This window comes from Mya arenaria, chromosome 6, assembly GCF_026914265.1.
Source record: "Mya arenaria isolate MELC-2E11 chromosome 6, ASM2691426v1".
NCBI classification, from domain to species: domain Eukaryota; kingdom Metazoa; phylum Mollusca; class Bivalvia; order Myida; family Myidae; genus Mya; species Mya arenaria.
Window position 1 is genome coordinate 22,853,144 of NC_069127.1, and position 21,207 is coordinate 22,874,350.

The 21,207-nt window shown below is 32.6% G+C and overlaps 1 protein-coding gene across 2 annotated transcripts; it reads right to left on the reverse strand.

The window, feature by feature from the left end:
* Positions 1–287: 287 nt before the first annotated feature.
* On the reverse strand, positions 288–19,873 carry LOC128236477 (uncharacterized). 2 transcript variants are annotated; one of them, XM_052951352.1, is made up of 12 exons: positions 19,751–19,873; positions 17,477–17,533; positions 17,102–17,194; positions 16,804–16,929; positions 11,353–11,543; positions 9,745–9,784; positions 8,849–8,951; positions 8,244–8,427; positions 7,276–7,326; positions 4,843–5,037; positions 3,531–3,641; positions 288–3,014 (listed from the first exon to the last, which is right to left on the reverse strand). In XM_052951352.1, exons 1-12 carry the CDS (start codon positions 19,779–19,781, stop codon positions 2,733–2,735), a joined length of 1,464 nt encoding a protein of 487 aa, XP_052807312.1. In that variant the 5' UTR covers positions 19,782–19,873; the 3' UTR covers positions 288–2,732. The 2 variants fall into 2 exon arrangements, with proteins under 2 accessions (XP_052807312.1, XP_052807313.1); XM_052951353.1 differs by lacking the exon at positions 7,276–7,326.
* Between the last annotated feature and the right edge of the window lie 1,334 nt (positions 19,874–21,207).

A 21,207-nucleotide genomic window follows, 5' to 3' on the forward strand; every position in this document is an offset into this window, starting at 1 on the left:
CAATGTTTACGTAAAAAACACTAGATTGCCATCATTAACCGATGTCAGAGCTTTTTTAGCAAGTCTTGCTTGACGTAATGAGCGGAAAAGGTACTGGAAAAGTACAATCGAGATACAAATCCAATTATGAGTATAGGGATTGCTTAAAAGTGGAATTTACCTTATAATTAACTAAATTAAATAAAGAACGTTTACTAATAATACAAGTCATATAGAGACGTACTTGCTGACGTATTTGACATTTACCACACATATATAGTTTGTTATTTAATTAACAAGACAAAACATTTTAGAGTATAGTAGAAATGTTTATTCTGTAAATACTATTTAACAGTGTAAGAAAATTAAATCATATCACAGGTGAAGTCCAGCTCCAAAACATGAGTAAATGTGGAAAACAAGACATGCATGTAATGGCAAGACACTAGAAAATAACTGAATATATTCTTGCAGAACCACTTTTGAACTTACTCTTGCGCAGTGGTCAGAAAATGGCTCAGGGAGAGCAATATTTGATAAGCATATAGACAGCTGATTTCTCTACATTCTGAACCCTGTGCGTATGAGTGAACTATGTTATAGTTACTGCACCCACTACCGGAGTAATAAAAAAACATAACGAGCATGAAGCACGAGTTATGTATAATTTGACTCATCAGGGGGTTGGATCTAGTAGCTTGAGCATTTTGTACGATATTGTCTGTCTGATCGTTCAAGAAGTTTCATTGATATACAGAAATATCGTTGTAATTAGCTGTTACTTACTGTCGGTCTGATAAGAGTTTTAATGCATAAGGCAAAAACTCTTCAATAAGGTACAAGTTGACGCTTTAAATAGTGTATATCAGTTATATGCTGCGCTGCTTTCAAAGATGGAATTCAAATAGTGTTCCATTGATACATGAAACTATAAGACACATTGCATACCATACATACAGTACATTCGTGTAATCCCAAATGGATTAGAAAGGTACATAGTCAAAACAAAAGTTATACAGAATAGTTGAATGAAGTAAAAAAGAAATATCCTATGTACATTAATAAATAAGTAACCGTTGATCTTTGTTTACCAAATAACAACTATTCCTGAATGGCTAAATTAAAACATTTATTAGCCAATATCTGTTCCGTTGTAAATATTTATAAAAAAAATACTATTAACCAAACAATTGATTTTAATATACAAACTAGCCTAACCATAACCAGTGCACAACTTATTAAAGTTTAATTCAATTTGGTTCAATTTGGTGCTGTTGAACAAAAAAATTAAATTAAATTATTTCTCATCAAAGTCAATGAATGCAAATCTATATTATAGATGTATATAAGGATGAATCAATAAAAAACATGCACTAACGGGGTTAATATATTAGTGTTTATACTATCATATTTATATAAGTGTCATTTCAAAGTTAATCAAGTAACAGATATATTTATTTTGGAATTAATATGTATACTAAACAAAGTTTATGATATCAAAAATATAGATTTTCACATTGTCATTTATCAATATTACATTGCTTTATGTATTCCAATTTTTCAAATGAATGCAGATTTCTTAAATAAAAAAAAATAAAATAAAAAGTGAATAGTTTTCACAAAAAGGCATAAGAATAAGGTAAAGAGAAAACTTGGTTCAGGTATTTAAGAATTTGCATAAGTCATTTTGTAACAAATATATACAAATATATTTAAGTCTTCTATTTAACAATTGCATATGTACATACAAATGCATATTCACAGCAATGCAATGCTAACATTGCAAAAGACCAGCAACAGAAATCCATATAAAAGGTAATATCACAATGGTAAATGCAACAAGAAGTTTTAAATAGTTTATGTAAGAATATTAGAACAAATGCTACTCTTTGTAAATGCAAAATATAAGTAGGAGATCTACAAAAATAAAGTCCTTCAAAATATGTATTTTTCAAATTACAGTGTCATAAAATTTATATAATTAAGTTGAAAACATAGATTGTGTCTGACAATAACACTGAAATTAGTATTGAAAAATTCAAAGATTTTTCAGGATGCACAGGCAGACAAAAAGACATTTATTCCGGAAAAAATATACTTAAAAAAAAACACTAAATTGCATTCACATTAAGAAGATTGTCATAAATCAACACTATTATACTTCATAACTTTAACATTATTTTAAAATTTATAAATAGATATTTTAAAATTCATATATAGATATAAATGAGAAAGACATATATGAATTGCGTAAACTCATGATATATTATAGTGTTATATCTCACTATATTAAAAGACACCAACTATTATGCTCATAATCCTTCAATGTTCAACAAAGGCATTAACTTTTGATTCTGTCTTTAGCATTTTTCTGCAATTGAAAATGAGCATAGCACATATATTACATTTTCAAAACAAAATAGACATGAGAATATACATAAATTGATAAAATAATAAAACCAAAATGATATTTCACTTCATACAAAAATTGTCTTTTATTTTCCTTAATGCTGATAATAAAGTTTAACCCTCTACCAATGTTCAACATTGGCAATCTATATCAACCCTATTTCACTGCTCAACACTGGCAATGTATGTTAACCCTCTACCAATGTTCAACATTGGCAATCTATATCAACCCTATTTCACTGCTCAACACTGGCCATGTATGTTAACCCTCTACCAATGCTCAACATTGGCAACCTAAGTCAACCCTTCACCAATGTTAAAAACTTACAATCTAAGTTAACCCTCTACCAATGTTCAACATTGGCAATTTTTCTTGCAGCCTGCTCAACGGCCTTCATAGCTTCCTCCATTTCCTGTTTTGCATGTTGAATCTTGGCCCTGTTGTGAACAATCTTATTGGCAACCTCCTCTGGGTCCACTTCATTTTTGTCTCTGGCCTTTTCATTGGTTGGTGCTTGATGGGAGGCGAAGTTGGCATACATTTTGTCAAATCCCTTGTCATACTTCTCCAGGCCTATGCAAATGCTAGGTCCATCTCTGAGTATTGCTTTTGATACAGCTGCATACTGTTTAACAAAAATAGTCAAAAATAAGAATTAAGTCTTATGCAAATTATTTTCAGATTTCAGTCAAGTTTCATGCATAATTGTAAAAAGTATTTTCCACAGCTAAGCTGATATCAAACTGATTTTTTGTGCAAATCAACATCAACCAAATACTTGATATTAAATAATTTTATTCATTTTTAAGCAAAATCAATTAACAACCTGTGAAATTTAATCTACTGGCCGCAACTTCTCGAAACTTCTTAACTCAATTATAACAGGGTCAAGCTAAGTTAGCTAGTGTTTTTTTTCGATAATTTGTCTTATATTTACTTCTTTAAGCGTTAGTAGACTTTAAATAGGTTTTTTTTTTTATGATGATAGCAGTAAACTATTTGGCATTTATCAAAATGAAATGGTATGTATTTTGACTTATTGAAATAAACTACTTTGGCCCTTTAAGCTTAAGACTGCTAAACTAAAGCTTTGCTCACCCACCATTTTATCAAAACAACACACTGCAGGTCTATGTCATACCTCGTTATGGAACACCCTGTACGCCTGTTTCCAGGATTTAGACTGTTTCACTTCCTGTTCCTCATCATCAGGGATGACTTCAAGCTTACAGAATCCTTCATCCTCCTCCACCTGTAAGGAAAAAGGGGAGATTTTACAATTTGCTTATACTGTAACAATTCCATCAGGCAAGCAGCTTTACTTGACAAATATTAAAGCCAGAGGTGTAGGCCTTGCTTTATATGGATGTATTATCTCTAGAAACATGTGTACTATTAGTTTCATTGACTTTAATAATATATGAGTTATGGCCATGGCTATTTTTCTAAACAAAACCACAACAACAACAAGAACAACACAAAGGCTATGACAATGCTTTCAACATTTGTTCAACAAAAAACAGACCAGCTAAAACCAGCACTGCAGAGCAAATGCAAACGGCAATTCATTAAAGCAAGAGTTATATGCCTTGCTGTCAGGTGAATATAGCCTTATCCAAGTTTCAAATATATCTGGAATGTTTTTTCAGCTATGGCAAAGGTTTAAGTTTTTGCATATGGTTAACGCTAATGACAATGACGCAGTCAACACTAAAGTATTGACAATTACGTGAGTGCTTTTCTAAAATCAGACCAGCTGCACGTTTGTCAAATATGTACTTATCTAACAAGATCAGCGCAGTCTGATGTCCTCGCCACATCCTCTTTAATAATCATCAGACTTGACCAAATTCGCATCGTTATTCATTATTCAAATAAAAAAGGGAATTAGGAGGACAGAAATGTTAAGAGACAAGAAAGACAATGAACTTTTATAGACCTTTATAATGGTTTCTAGCACCTAATCAGAAAATGGCCTGCAGAGTGATAAACATCATTACAGTGAAGTGCATTTGTTTCACACTGTTCTTATCCTTAGTGGTCACTTACTCAAAAGTTCAACAGCTGCCTTTTTAGCCACAAGGAAAGTGCACTTATTGCTGCCAAACTAAACATTGCAGATATACTAGTTAACAATTTATTTCAATTTTATTATATTAAAAAAAACACCTCAGTGATTTAGAAGAGCACTGGGGAACAAATGTCAACGCTTGTCTGTTGTTAATTCAATTCAAAAAGGGCATAACTTATCAATAATTAAAGCCAGAGTTATGTGCCTTGCATTACGTAAGCTTATATGCATATGTATCAAGATTAATTTCAATACGTGAACAAATTTTTATCCATGACCCAGGTTAAAGTTGTACACTCCAATGCCCGCTTACGATGACACCAAGGCTATAAAAGTACTTGACACTTTTAAAAAAGAAAAAGATGTTACTAAAAGTTCATACCTTAAGGGACGACCCATGGGCAACAGAGGCTCTCATTCCGGTAATGCAATCTTCCAGGCTGGGTTCCCTTGTTTCTTCGACAATGCGCCCTCTCTGGCATGTATGTTTGAACCGCGCCAGAGACACTGTGTAGTAGTGGCGGAGAACCATCGTCTCCTTCAGAAACTCGTCAGCCTTCACAATTATCTCATCATACTGGAAGAGAATAAGACTGAGTCTTATGAAATTATACAGCATGGTATTAAATTCATTTTTGTAACCATTATTGTTTTCATCAGAATAATATTTTTATAGAACATCTCATCATGTTTCGCAACTATCTGATCATACTGAAAGAAAATTAAACTGAGCCTTATGAAATGAAAAAGTATGGTATTAATTTATTTTTGTAACCATTTATTGTTTACATCAGAATATATGTTTTCTTATACATCTTATTAATTTATCTTCTACAATAAAATTTCATTAGCTTAGATATTTTCTTGCATACGACACACATTTTTACACTGAATAGATTGAACAGACAATGTTAAAAGAAAATGAGTAAATTAAAAATCCTTAAGAAATGTTTGTTATTATAAAGGAGCTATACAGTACTAAAAAGATTATGAAAAAGATTTAATAATTGTACTAAATTAATCAATTTACCATACTTCTAGGTCTTGGGCCTGTTTCAATAAAGATTTTAGTCGTAAAGTGAAATTTTAGTGTCATAGTTCTGTTATGTTTGCGTTTATTTGTAACAACTCAACTTCAAGAAGTATTTCAATTGAAAACACACAAGTTGAAAGAAAAATCCTTTAACATGTTGCAAACTGTGAAGTTCATACATGTGGGTGATTTTCAAAGAACTTTATGACTAAAATCCTTTACTGAAACACAGCCAATAGTTGAATATTATAACTCAACAGTTACAAATGCAACAATTGCAGGTTCGAAATGCATATACTATAAGTAGAGAGTGAGAGCGAGAGTGCGAGAGTGCGAGAGAGAGAGAGCAAGAGAGAGAGCAAGAGAAACAGATGGAGAAGGAGAGAGCAGTATGTAAATCTACAATCTATGTTTCACATAAAAGATTGGCACTGAGTTCTTTTTACCAATAGCAAGAAGAAAAAACCAATGACTTCCTTTCTTCTTTTCTATTCAACATAACAATTCAGATAGGTACATAATTATGTACATTTCCCTGTGCAAGTCAGAACCTCATCTTTTTAAACCATTGGCAGCTAAGCAATGTGGCCATTTTACAAATGACAAAATATAAAAACGATCAAGAATTTCAGTTACCAGTAAATATTGAGTGAATGTCACAAATTTAATTGAAATGTTTACTATCAGAATCAAACAGACTTTGCTTTCACTAACAAAGATAGATATAAGCTTTTGATAAGATAGTAAGCTACTCAGAAATATCAACTCTAAAAAGTTATTGAATGATGTATGCATTATAACAATTGGCCCCATTATGTGCAATGATGATTATCTCTCTTTTATTTCATGCTTTTTGATTGTCTATTGATATAAACAGGTAGTTTCTTTCTTCATGAACTCATGAATTAAGTGATTTTATCAATATATTATTTTACTGTTTCACTAACTTTAGCCGGTTTCATTGTAAACATATATATATGGAACGCAATCATACCAAGTGCACGGAAGAATTATCAATGATTTCATTTGGTGCTATTTCCAATTAAATATCAATCTAATTTTATACAATTTGAACATTTATAAGCATGAAATAAAAGCAAAAATGGTTTGATTCAGTGTAAAAATCGCAATATATTTCAACTTTTGAACCAAAAGTAAAAACATGAAATGTATAAACTCATTATTATATATATCACTTTTGGAGCCAACTCATTGAAAAATATTGGTATCTTTTCAATAAACAAAAAATTCAATTCTAAAATGTACATGTTGTATATAGGCATGCATCATCATCCAAGCTAATTGTTTTATTGAATCTTGACTGGAAAACTAAGATAAAATTCTGTATAAGAGAAAATCAATTTAATTAATAGTGTCGGTAACCAAAGACCACAATTGAATTGAATATTGATCTCAAATGTGGGATAATTAACTTGATGTTTTGTCATTAAAAAAATAAATATATAGAAAACTTATTAGTTTTTTTTATGTGCTTACAAAAAGAACATGCACAGAGATTTTTGCGAAAAGTAGCTACAATGTTTACAAGAATATAAAAAGCAGACTGGATTAATAAGCATCTTTGACAAAGGAGAAACTATCTGTGCAATAGTATACCACCTAGATATTTCTATACAATCTAGATATTTATATGCCATTTAGATATTTCTATAGCATCTAGATATTTCTATACAATCTAGGTATTTCTATACAATCTAGATATTTCTATACAATCTAGATATTTCTATACAATCTAGATATTTCTACTTCTTTCTATTTCACCTTATCGATTCCAGTGGTGTCGAACTTCGTGTAGTGATACATTTTGAAAATCTAACAACAAAATTACAGAAAAAAGTATGAATAAATTTTATGAAAAAGAAAAAAAAGTAGAAATCAAAACATAATAAAAAATAATTTTATATCAATAACATAAATCAATCAAAGGTATATATTCATGATTTCAATAATAAAGTCATTTAAGGTGTCTGATCTACAAACAAAATTGTCATTTCACTGCACCATTGGCAATAACAGTAAATGTTGACCCCATATAATTTTGATATCTGCAGCTTGCTGATGACCAATATGAAATATTTTAGGGATAAAATTATAGTGGTTTGTATTCTTGTTCTTAATTTCAACTGAAATCAGACATGATGCAATTTTGAAATCTTTCAAGGTCAAATTATTTTTCATTTAACGTAAACATATTCCTTCCTTTTCCATAAAATCCTTCAAATGAAACCAAATAATATGTGTCCACCAAGCATCTTAATTCCCGGTCATGCATGTACAAATGATGCCTTCAGGTAAGTCATCCATCATTAGGATGTAAAAAAATGTTAGGGCATTTAAGATATTATCGTCAAGATCATTTCTTTTCTTTTATTTTTATACTGATAAACCATTATAATATTTTTGCATCAATTTCACTTTTTGAATAACACCATAATGACGCTGCTAATTTATGATATGAAATATTAAAGTGAGGATAACAAAACAAAGTTTTACTAAAAATCAATTTTAATAATTAGTTTCTTAAATAAAATAAAATATGCATACTAAAAAAGTTCTTCGTGAAAACTTATAATCAATATAAATATTCAAACTTAACATTTTGTAACTTCCATCTAAAACTTACCAGAAGCATTGTCTAGTATCAATGATGGATGGATTGCCTTATGCCAAACTTTCGAAACTTTTGCAGATTTTAATCAAACTTAACTGTTTATTTGAAATACACAAACCTTCTCCATGTCGGTTTTCTTCAATTTGTCATAGATGAAGGGTTGGTCATTTTGGGGGGGCTTGGGTTCCTCCACTACTGGGCGCCATTTACGAGGAATGTTTCGCTTTTCAAGAATGTTTCGTACAAGAGATTGAATCGCCATGGCAACAGAGTTGTCAGACTGCTTGGCTGATACCGTCACACTGCAAATAAGATAATTGTCACTGTAAATATCATATACCCCCAGGTTGCTGTTCCCGTAAATAAGCAAATGACATTGCGGTCTCAAAAGGTGTATCGTTATACATCAAATGTTTAAAGAAACAAAAGCACTCAAAGCTTATTCATTCTTTTTTCAGTTGGTTGAGAGGCCTTACTCATAAAATGTATATCTAGGATGAAAAGACTGGCTAGTTTAAAGTAATTCAGTTGTCAGTGTAAACAAGTGTATAAGTTTCATGTGAATATTTTCAAGAACTCAACATTATGTTAAGACCCAAGGTTAAAGTTTTTGCAAGCAACACTAAGGCTATAATGACAATACCTAGAAACATGTTTATCAAAAAAGACAAATTGAAAATAAATTTAAAAGGGTCAAGACTATTGGTAATGTTAGTTATTTACCATCCAATAAAATGGTGAGATTGGGCTACGTCTTGAAGGTGGTCAATTTGTGGGTGTTTCAGTTCCAACACTCCATCTGCATCAACATCTACTGACACTGAAACTGAACAACACTCATTTCATGAGCCACAGAGGTGAAAGCTAAAAACCTTGACAGAAACTGAGGTATTTTAAGATCTTTTTCCAGCCTCTGATGCTGAAAAGTCCTTGTGGAAGCATCAGAAATTTAAAGCAACTGTGCACCAGATGATCAATTTGCAAGAAAAAAAGAAAATTGTTCAAAACTGTCATAAACTTGGTATTAATGTGTACAATGCATTGAAACTTACTAACTGAAGTACCACATAGATTACAATTTATTTTAGTTTAGCAGTTATTTCATATTTTTCCATTAAAAACGATTACTGGGTATGTCTGCCTAGTAGAATTCATTCCTAATGCGTGATTGGCTAGTCGATGTTATCAAGTGATATTACAAAGTTAGGTATATAACTTAAATATACCACTCGTTTGGAGTAGGCCTTTGTAGCATAGTGGATACATCACTGGACTGCAATTTTGGTGACATGGGTTCGAACCCGGTTTCTTACACAATTTTTTTGTGTTTGGTAAAAATTTTTACAATTATGATATCAAAGCGTAACACATTCTATTAAATAATTGTCCTGAGATTCGTTACAGAAAAAAACTTTTTTTGGTGCCAATCTGGTGTACAGTCCCTTTAAGATCTTTTTCCAGCCTCTGATACTGAAAAGTCCTTGTGGAAGCATCAGCGATTTAAAGTCTGTGTGCCTGCAATGAATGTTGGATTTTTTGTCCATGTTTTTTACAATCCCTCTAAATTGGCTGTAATGTATGTCCTCTTTACTTAAGTTAATGAAATTCTGATGACATACCTTGCTTGTTGACAATCCCTTCATAGATTTCTGATTCAATCTGAAATTACAAAGGTCAATATCATCTTCTGCTATTATATATATTTTAACATATCATACAATATCTAAGTGACTTTAATGAATGTCAATTTTTTACTGCAATTAGTGAACTAGTCAATGATTTTAACTTTTAATGCACATTTCATGTTTAGAATAATTATAACTAGAGCTGTCACAGGAGTGACGAATACCCCCAAATGCCGCCTGGACACAGGAATGGCAAACCATTCCTTTGAAAAGAGGCCATAACTCCAAGGTTACTGCACACTGCATCTTCTTTTATCATGCATGTATTGTTTTATTTAAATCTGTTGAGTAATTTAGAAGTTACACTGCTGACAAGAAAAACTAGCTGATGCTCTAGCTGATCTCTTCTGGAATAAGACATATAGAGCATTCACGAGCTTTTCTTCCAACACGATCATCATCAAATTTTACAAGTACATATTTGGGCTTGAATGCATCCTTATCCACCTGGGAATAAATCCCGGGACTGTTCCTGTAGCCGAATTAACAAGTCCATCTGACAGGTCAATATTTGTAGTAAGCACTACTGTGGCAAATATGCCATACTTAAATTCTGCTGGTATTCCACTGGCATCTGGTTCAAATGAAGCATGCTGGATTTGTTTTGTTTGTTCATCTTTCCAAGTGTCAATTACTTTTAAGGTAAATATTTGCTCATTTAGTTTTTGAAGGATCTATCAAACTTGACCTGTATCTTCTGATGTTACACCTGTGTACCAAAAAATGTTCAAATCTGTCAAGCCTTTCATGAGTTATCGTCCGGAAACCGTTTTTCTTTTTTTAGTAACAGTGACCTTGACCTTGGCCCCACCAGCCCCAATATCGAACTTGACCTGTATCTTCTGATGTTACACCTGTGTACCAAAAAATTTTCAAATCTGTCAAGCCTTTCATGAGTTATCGTCCGGAAACCGTTTTTCTATTTTTAGTAACAGTGACCTTGACCTTGGCCCCACCAGCCCCAATATCGAACTTGACCTGTATCTTCTGATGTTACACCTGTGTACCAAAAAATTTTCAAATCTGTCCAGCCTTTCATGAGTTATTGTCCGGAAACCATGAAAACCGACAGACCGACCGACCGACCGACCGACCGACCGACCGACCGACCGACAGACCGACCGACCGACCGACCGACCGACAAGCTCACTCCTATATATACCCCCTCAAACTTCGTTTGTGGGGGTTTAATAATAATAATAACAATAGTTAAAGTATTGCATTTAACTATTATTATTATTATTATTATTATTATAATTATTCTAAACATGAAATGTGCATTAAAAGTCAAAATCATTGATAATAATAGTTAAAGTATTGCATTGTTGAATTACATTTAGAAATATAAATAAGATAAATACACTGGTTTTTTTCTGAATAAAAGATAACAAGTTAATTAATTTTGTTTTGCTGCACTTGATGACCACACGCAATCAATTAAAAAAAAACTATATATGTCATAAATATGCAATGATATATTTAAAAGATGTGATTTATGTGTAAGTTTGAGAATGAATATATAGGTATAAAAAGAATACTTACAATATCAAGTTTGTTCCCCAAAAGAAGCACTGGAAAGTTGAATGGGTCTTCAACAGGCTCTTCTGTTACCATGGGCTCCCCCGGGTTGTTGTTCCCATCAATGGGCACCGTCTTGGTCAACTTATTCACCACGGTCTGACGCCACACGTTGGCCATGTCTATTGTTGCCTTGTTGGTCAGGTCAACAACCACTGCAATACATGAATTAAAAGGTTTAAACTTGGCAACTTTTACGGTTGCTCCTCCCGTTGTTGATCTTTCCCTTGGGCACCGTCTAAATGAGTTTGTTCCAAACAACCTGAAAGGCCACACATTGGCCAAGTCATTTATAGCCTTGTTCGAGTGTTCAACAATTACTGTACTGTATCAGAATTAATAGGTTTAAACATGACACGAAATCTGACGAATAGTTGTTCCATCAATGCAGGGGACAGTCTGACGCCACATTGTTGGCCAGACGGTGACGTCTACAGGGGCCATGTTTGTCAAATCAATTACTAGTAAGTACTGGAATAGGTCAAATTTGAATACAATTGTGTATAACACTTACATTGAAGGAATAATAATAGAAAAACAAAATTCATTGAGTAACATCTTGATGGGAATTGTTTTATGGTATAAAACATATTTGCAAGATAAAGTCTGTTGAAAAAATACTGTTTTTATCAATTTCGCACAGCAAGTTTATGTGTGTTTTTTAATCACAATAAAAATGGTCCAAAAAATCATTATACACAACTAGGATATTATACACAGGGGACTTCCAATTGTCTAAATGAGGCTTGTCATCCAGTAATGGAAAATTACAAAAATAATGAAAGGACAGGAAGGTAAAAAGTTCAATGATCATTGTTAGGTTATTCTTCAAATTGTGCAGCAGAAAATAAACCTATAGACAAATGCAATAATTCAACAGTACACCAGATGTAATAGTTGAAATGAGGAACACAAAGTTGGCAATTTAAGACACAAATACAATTACTGATACATACAAGTGTCAGACTGTGGGGGCTTAATGTCAATAATATAGCAATATAAAGTCTATGACCACAGACCAAATGATGCGAAATAAAACAAAAAGTTTGTTTCTGGTTTCCTGACCTACCCTCTTTTTTCCGCCAAACCCTAAATTTATAGTTATTTTTTAACCTACTGGGTACATCTATTCAGTAGTTCTTTGACTTGAAATCGCACATACAGCGCTGTTATTGAAGTTAATCCAGCACATCAAGCACTCCAGTGAACATTTATCCAGCACATAGACTGCTCTAGTTAACATTAATCCAGCGCATAGAGTGCTCTATTTAACATTGATCCAGCACATCAAGCATTCCAGTAAACATTTATCCAGCGCATACACTGCTCTAGTTAGCATTAATCCAGCACATAGAGTGCTCTAGTAAACATTGATCCAGCATATAGAGCGCTCTAGTTAACATTGATCTAGCACATAGAGCGCTCTAGTTAACATTGATCCAGCGCATAGAGCGCTCTAGTTAACATTGATCCAGCGCATAGAGCGCTCTAGTTAACATTGATCTAGCACATAGAGCGCTCTAGTTAACATTGATCAAGCGCATAGAGTGCTCTAGTAAACATTGATCCTGCGTATAGAGCGCTCTAGTTAACATTGATCAAGCACATAGAGTGCTCTAGTTAACATTGATCCTGCGCATAGAGCGCTCTAGTTAACATTGATCCATCACATAGAGCGCTCTATTTAACATTCATCAAGCACATAGAGCGCTCTATTTAACATTGATCTAGCACATAGAGTGCTCTAGTTAACATTGATCAAGCACATAGAGTGCTCTAGTAAACATTGATCAAGCATATAGAGCTCTCTAGTTAACATTGATCCAGCACATAGAGCGCTCTAGTTAACATTGATCAAGCACATAGAGCGCTCTAGTTAACATTGATCCAGCATATAGAGCACTCTATTTAACATTGATCCAGCGCATATAGTGCTCTATTTAACATTAATCCAGCACATAGAGTGCTCTATTTAACATTGATCCAGCGCATAGAGTGATCTAGTTAACATTGATACAGGGCATAGAGCGCTCTAGTTAACATTGATCCAGCCCATAGAGCGCTCTAGAATCTGAATGAAAAATATCTAGAGTTGAGCATATCCAATTACAAACAAAACGAAGACTTGATCAGGTTTTAAATTTTCTATCTTGATCTAATTTCTGAAGACATTTTAGTTTCTTCTGGTACAAAAGCAAAAGCTCTTGCATCATTATGCAGACATTTGTTGACAACTTGTATGGTTTTGTGCATATCCACAGCCACATAATTATGACAGATGATATAATTCAACAACAACATTTTGCAAGAAGACAGGAAACAAAAAAGACTATGTTACATTAAATTTAAGTTATTTCTAGCATACTTTGTCATGAATTGATGACAGTAATTAAATAAAGAAGCTCCAGCCTGAAAAAATATGTTTATATATATCTTTCAATCAGTCCAACCTTGAGAACATTTCCGCCATTTCCATGTCCATGTCTAGTCATTTCCATTAGTTTGAAGTACCGGTATTTAAGGGGCACAATATATCTAAAAAAAACTTTTTCTATTTTTATTTAGTATTATGTTTACTTCATTTCACTTTAATGACCTAAAAAACAAAACATGATTTGTATAAAGATTTAAAAAAATATTAGCAATATTCAGTTGCTTGAAATATGATGCCACATAGCTAAAAAACACATTTATAAATGCTTATACTTTTTTATCTGCATAAAAATTATATGCTTTTCCGTTTTGCTCATAAAAGTCAAATGAGTTTAACATAATAATGTATTAAAAATAAAAATAATAATTCTGCAACAACAAATATTGTGCTGCTTTAATACTGTATCAAATTTGAGAATTTTTTGCTCTTTATTTTTTGCTTATGGTCATTTTGTGTGGTTAAGCATTAATGCAGCAACATTATGATAAATTAATTATGAATCACAGCTAACACAATTATCAGTAGGTTCCTATATATTTTTTAGAATTTGTCATGTGAAAAATGACAGAATTGTGAATAATAGCAAAAAAAACAGCCCTTGAGAAATTAGAACAATCTAATTTATATCCCCAAAGGACATGGTATAATTTGATCAAGAGGGCAATGTCCTATATGTTCACAAGATTGACTTGGAGGTCAAGGAACGAATACCATTTTGCCTGATGATTGTTACATTAACCAATCTCGGTTGGAGGTCAAGGAACGAATACCATTTTGCCTGATGATTGTTACATTAACCAATCTCGGGGCTTTTAGTGATTTTTCGTGCTATAAATGTAATATGGCCAATTAAGGAAGAAAACGGCCAACAGTTTCTGAGTATTGCATGTCATTACGCCCCAATACTTTCCAACATAATGACAGTTTTATGAAAAATGGCATTACATTAAATATTTGCATTTATTTTTTAGAGTGTAGTTTTAAATGGTAACCGTAGAAATCATTGAAATGAAATCATTAAGTTTCCCCTTGATAAAGAGCAACTGATTTTAATACTTATTTCGTATTGATAAGAGAGGAAACACAGTTAAAACACCAAAATAGTTTTAACCTAACACATTTGCTTTTACCAACAGCTCAAACCATCTCTTTTAATTTTGCTAATACCTATATCATTGAAAACACTTTTTTTTCCTTAAAGACAAGGTTTACAAGTGAAAAAAACATTCCGTACACCTTAAAACTTTATCATAATCAAAGGGAAACAAGTAAGAGACAAGCAGAATCTTACAGGAACATGAGTTATCAACCTTTTTTGTTTTAAATGAAATTGAAAAGTATTCAACCTCAGTACTGGTGTATGCATGGTACAATAATATATTATGCATATACAATACTTAGTGTTGAATTTATATCAAGTTAAAACAATTGACATGATGTCAAACCACCCTGATATAAATGTGCATAACTGTTAAATCAATGGACAGATTTCCAAGTCACATGATAACCCCTGACAAAGAAATGCCTGTGGACTATTTTGGTAAACAATGTAGATTACTATCGAAAGCAGTCTTAATCCAATCTACCTCATGTCAATTCATATGAGGTTTTAAAAAAGGCCTGAGCATTGTATAATACCAAGGAGTGTGATGTTAATAAGTTTCAGTTAATACATTCAGGGGCGTAGCTTCCTATAGGCCGTGTAGGCCGCGGCCTACACATTTTTCAGAAAAAACGAAAAAGTAAAAATGCCAAATCTGCAATAAAAACTGAAGGCATAGGGAGTTTGGTAGGGAGAATGGTCTAAAATATGAAATTCCGACAAATGCGCTTTAATATATCGGAAACCGGGTATTTCAAATATTCAAATATATCGTTTTCCTATGCTCTAAAATTCATTTTCACGCGACATTAATGTTTCGTATATTATTTATCGAAAGTTTCATATGGTCAGTACTCTAAAAAGTGGCCTACACATATATTTTCGTCAAGCTACGCCCCTGACATTGTAGTAGAAGTGTTACTTCATTACCAATGGTTGCATCGAGGGGAAACACAGTTAAAACACCAGAATAATTTTTGTTTGACACCTTTGCTTTTACCAACAGCTCCAACCATTTCTTTTTATTTTGCTAACATCTATATCACTTAAACAGTTTCAGAAATGTTTCCTTAAAGACAAGGTTTACAAGTGAAAAGACATTCCAGATGCTATAAAACTTTATCATAATCAAAGGGAAACAAATAAGAAACATGCAAAGTCTTACAGAAACCTGAGTTATCAACCTTTTTTATTAAATAACATTGAAAAGTGTTCACCCTCAGTACTGAGATATGCATGGTACAATAGTATATATTGCATATACAATACTTATTGTTGAGTTGATATCAAGTTTTATAAATTAACATGATGCCAAACCACCCTGATATAAATAACTCCTGACAAACAATTTGCATTTGGACTGGGATTATTTGGGTAAACAATGTAGATTACTATCGCGAACAGTCTTAACCCAATTTAACATCATGTGAATTCATATATTCTTAAATAAACTGCCTTTAAGCACATTGAGATTATTTTCTGATGAACACAACATCTTGGGATATGTTCGTATCGCAAATCATCACATAACAATATACATGTCCCGTAAATTGAAATTGTTTAGCTTGTGATTGTTTGTTTTGAGTCAGCAGGCCCCAAAAACTTAATTTGTTAATTTATGATATGTTAAATGGATTGTTGTCATTAGTGTTTCAATTTTACGCTTAAAATTGATTTGAAGTGATTGATTTTTTTCCCACTTTATTGTGATGTACTTTGATAAACTGTTCCCGATTACGGTCGGGTCGGTCTATTTACAGAATTGGTGAGAAAGAATTAGTGTAAGGTTTTCTTAAATGAAATGAAGATGTTTATAGATCTAAGATAGCACATTGTAATAGAATATGAATTAGTAAATTAAAGTTAACTTCATATATACCAATGGCTGCATCGAGGTTCCGGAAGTAGGCTTTGTGTATGTCCATGTCTTCACGTCCAGGAATGTCCCAGAACGTCAGAGACACAACAGTATGGGCTGGGACATTTACCTTTCGCACAACATTCTCTGAAACAAGGGAAAACAGATTTGACACATTCAGACAATACACCTTTCATCATTTATAAGACTTGATCACAACTTTATTCACAAACTTTAAGTTATAATTATGTAATGAGACCTAACTAAATGAATTGGATACTGTCACCTAATGAAAAAAGAGCAATTGTGAATGTATTACCTATTGCAACCTTCTTTGTAGGAATGTAGAGAGGACTAAACTGGTTCCTCAAGTATCTCAGCAGGACACTGGTCTTGCCTACCCCAGGGTCACCTAATAAAGGAATAATCTGAACATCAATACATTAAGACATGCTTAAATTACTAGAATTGATTGGGTTTCTTTGTTGGGGGTTTTGTGATAAACTACATTAATACTTGTTTAGCAAATGTAAAATTATCAGCAACGATTAAAACCTTAACATGCTAATGGTCAATTTTAAATATATTGTTAATTAGCAACGTTCGACGTCATCAGCAATTGAATGAACTTATTTAATAATTTACTTCTATAAAATAGAAATACATGCTAGAGTTGTCTAAAGTTTAAACTTACCAACTATAGCTATTTTCAGAGCAGGAAGCTGTTCAAGGGGGGCTATGGGGGCTTTTTCTGGAATAAAAAAGTATAACTACCAGTACATGCACAGTATGCTCTTCATCAAACTGTTTGCATGTTAAGCTTATAAAACCTTGCTTTGTCATGTGTTTGGAAACTTCAGTTATCTAGCATGGCACCCTGTTTGAAAATACAAGGGTTAGCCACCCGGTTAGCTAATTTGCTATATGAACTAGAGTGCTATACTGCTTCTCTGGTGGTCAAGCTAGGGCTCGACCCCTACTTAGCTCTACTGGTCATTTGTTTTTCTTTTCAGTTTGAAGAATTTGACACAATAATTTTTTAAGTATTTTTCTCTTTCTCTTACTCGATACATTTTTATATATTGTAGAAAGAGTAAAATATAGGTTTTAGGTAAAAACAAATCCTCATCTTATTTAGGTAAAGTGCAGGAACCTGTGCAGAATGTGATAATATTATACTAGCAAAACATAAGAAGAACATTATTGATTGACATTATCACGTGATATCAATGTATTTTTAAAAGGTAAATATATCCATTAGTCCAAATAATTGTACATTGACGGATATTTTTTTAGGAGTTATGATATGGCAAGTCCTTCACATACAAATTGTTTCCTATCAAAAGTGGGTAAATATTTCCGATCGAAATTCCGGGTTAAAGCATTTTCCTTCCATAAAATATCATAAAAGCAAGAAATAAATATGCAACAAATAATTAGGAGTTTTATGTGGGTTTTTTTTCCTTTCATACTATCAAACATAACAATATAATACATAAAGGGCACCTGTAAGGCTGCAGTTCACAGTTTAACAACAATCGGAACACCTCGGATATGGCTGAGTTGTTATGATTGTATTTACGAGGTCTATCTCGAAGTTTCTCAGAGATGGTCAAGTTGATACGATAGGCATAATTGTTGTCTGTGTCAGTCAAGTAATGTTTTATTGGAAAGGTAAATCCTGTGTTTTGATGCATTTAAAGCTTGTTTTGTGCAAATATATTTGCACTTACATGGTAAAATATGGATATTAACCTTTAATATCTATTTAAAACATAAAATAACTCTTAAAATATAATTTCATATTTTCAAAAAACCCTGTCTTTGCACAAACCCGTTCAGACGTTAGGGATTAGAAGAATAGAAAATATTCATCTACTGTTATAAAAAACCTTGTGGCGTTGATTTTCCTTTCTTTCTTGATTTTACCATCATGGGTTCCCAACCCACTAAAACCAAAATATTATTCTACTTTCATTGTATTTTTTCTGTAATTTTGGTATCAATGAGTAAAATAATGATAAAAGAAGTTAGTATATTTTCAGATGCATTAAAAGTACAGGGAAATGTCCAAAAACATAAGCGAGTTTTGTTTTTTGCCATGCTTTTTAGTTTAGTTATGCTTAGTGCTTACTTAGCCTGTATTACATCAATCAAATCAAATCTATTTCTAATCAGTGCTTTTGTCATAGATATCCTTTGCTTTAAATTATATTTATGTGCTTGCATGTTCACTGCATAAATGTTTGCTGCAACTTCTGAGAGGCTGGTGCTAATCAGGTCATCTTGAATCTGATTCAAGCTGATATGTGTTTTAGTATCTTTTTAAGACACGCACACTTGTGCTATTTTTTCCTCTCAGTTTTTTATAAATTTTCATCTTAAGATCTTTTTAGACTACGGATAAGATTAGCGCCAGCATCCCAGTTTTTAAATGTGTATACTGTATGTGATATCTGTATTTTTGTCTTAATCATGTGCTAATTTACTTTTAGTTAGGTACAATTTCTTACATATTTTAATATTTTATATGTACATATGTATTAGTATGTGATATCTATATTTTGTCTTAATAATGTGCTAATTCTTAATTAGATTCAATCTTCTTAATACTTAAATATTTTATATAGATATATGCTTGTAATAATATATATATATATATATATATGTAGTCGGTCAATAGCTATTCATAGCTAATGTTTTCTCTGTTATGTCATACCGACTGAAAATAAAATTTGATTTGAGTCCTTTTTAGGGCACAACATGAGCTATTTGTACATAATTCAGATTATCATAATCTATGATGAGTGTCTCTTATTTCTTAACTACATTTCAGTAACATTTAATAAATTGTCGTAGGTCCTGATAGGACATTTTTAAAGCCCATAGAAAAACAAGTTTGTTATGGTTATTTTGTGTGTAGCACGTACGGTTATATTGGGTTTATCTGTTTACACAATATGCATACCTGAAACGTCTGAACTACAACCGTTCCCCATGTTTATAAATTGGTTCAAACAGATGTCAGATTTCTATGAAAAATCATGCAAAATTGGACATAAATTGTAAAAGCGTCATTGGCGACATAATGTTATGATTCATTTTCAAGTTGTAAAAATTGCATTCCAAAAACGCAGCCGCAATGTATACCGGTTACAGACCACTATTAAAAAACATTTTCGTATAACTAACATCACTTTGTGTTTTCCGAACCGATATGAACAGCGCCCTGCAACTATTCATTGCGCCGACATACAAATCACTATCCTCAGAAAATCAAGGCTTTCTTCAATCGACTCACTGAAGCAGAGTTGACAACCAATCTTTCACAAAGAAAATTGCGTCGAATTACTGTACCATGGCTAAGGTCACAAATCCGAACACTTTTTGAGGTTTTTCACAATTATCTTGGAGAGTTTTTGTTGTGGCAACTTAAAATTGCGTATGACAGATAATCTGGGATAAGGCCGTTTATCATTTCATAAAAGAGACATAACTTGTGATAAAGGTGTCTTTCTGGCAGAGTAGGCCAACATAGCTCCGCATGGAGAACAGGAGTCGAAATTAACTTAGTAGCCACACAGACTATTCTATCGGCTTCCTTTTGGATTTTTGCAGTTCGTTTCTTTCGTAGTCCGTACAATTATCCCAGACAATATCAGCATATTCAAGTATCGGACGGATGTATGAAAAGTAAATAGTTTCTGGAGATTGTCCGTCCACACGGAACTTGAGCTTTCGTATGATGCATATTCTTTTAAGGAGTTTACTTCTTATGTACTCAAAGTGTTCATGCCATGTACAGTCACTAGAATGAACGAAATCAGATGTTTATGTTAATTCATTTCTAAGATTTGTTGACCATACATAGACAGATCTGGAAAAATACGCGGTAGTCGTTTTCTGGAGAACAAGATTGACTACGTTTTTGCAGGATTAATGGTGACTGAAGTGGCAGCGAGAATATAAAGACTAATATCGTCTGCAAATAGTCTATGATTACTACCAATGTTATTTGTGAATATAAAAAAAATAAACGGGGATCTAGAATAGAACCTCAGGGTAAACAGCCTGAAGAACCCAAACAGACATGGAGCCATGGAGAACTACACGTACGTTATCTACGTTTGCTAAGTAAATCATTAAACCACGAAAGTAAGTTTAAATTGGCACCAGTTTCCTGTAAATTCATAATCAATCCCGTGTGCAAAACTTTATCAAATGCCTAACTGATATCCGAAAATACTGCTCCAACCTCAAGGCCATCGTCTAATGTCTTACAAAATGTGTTGTAAAGGTAAGTAAGCTGATTAAAAATAGTATCGCCTGGCCGAAAGCCTGACTGGAACGGGGTAAAAATGTTTATAACTCTGAACTTGATTCTAATAAAAATAAAACTGAATCAGACCAGGATTTGGATGAACA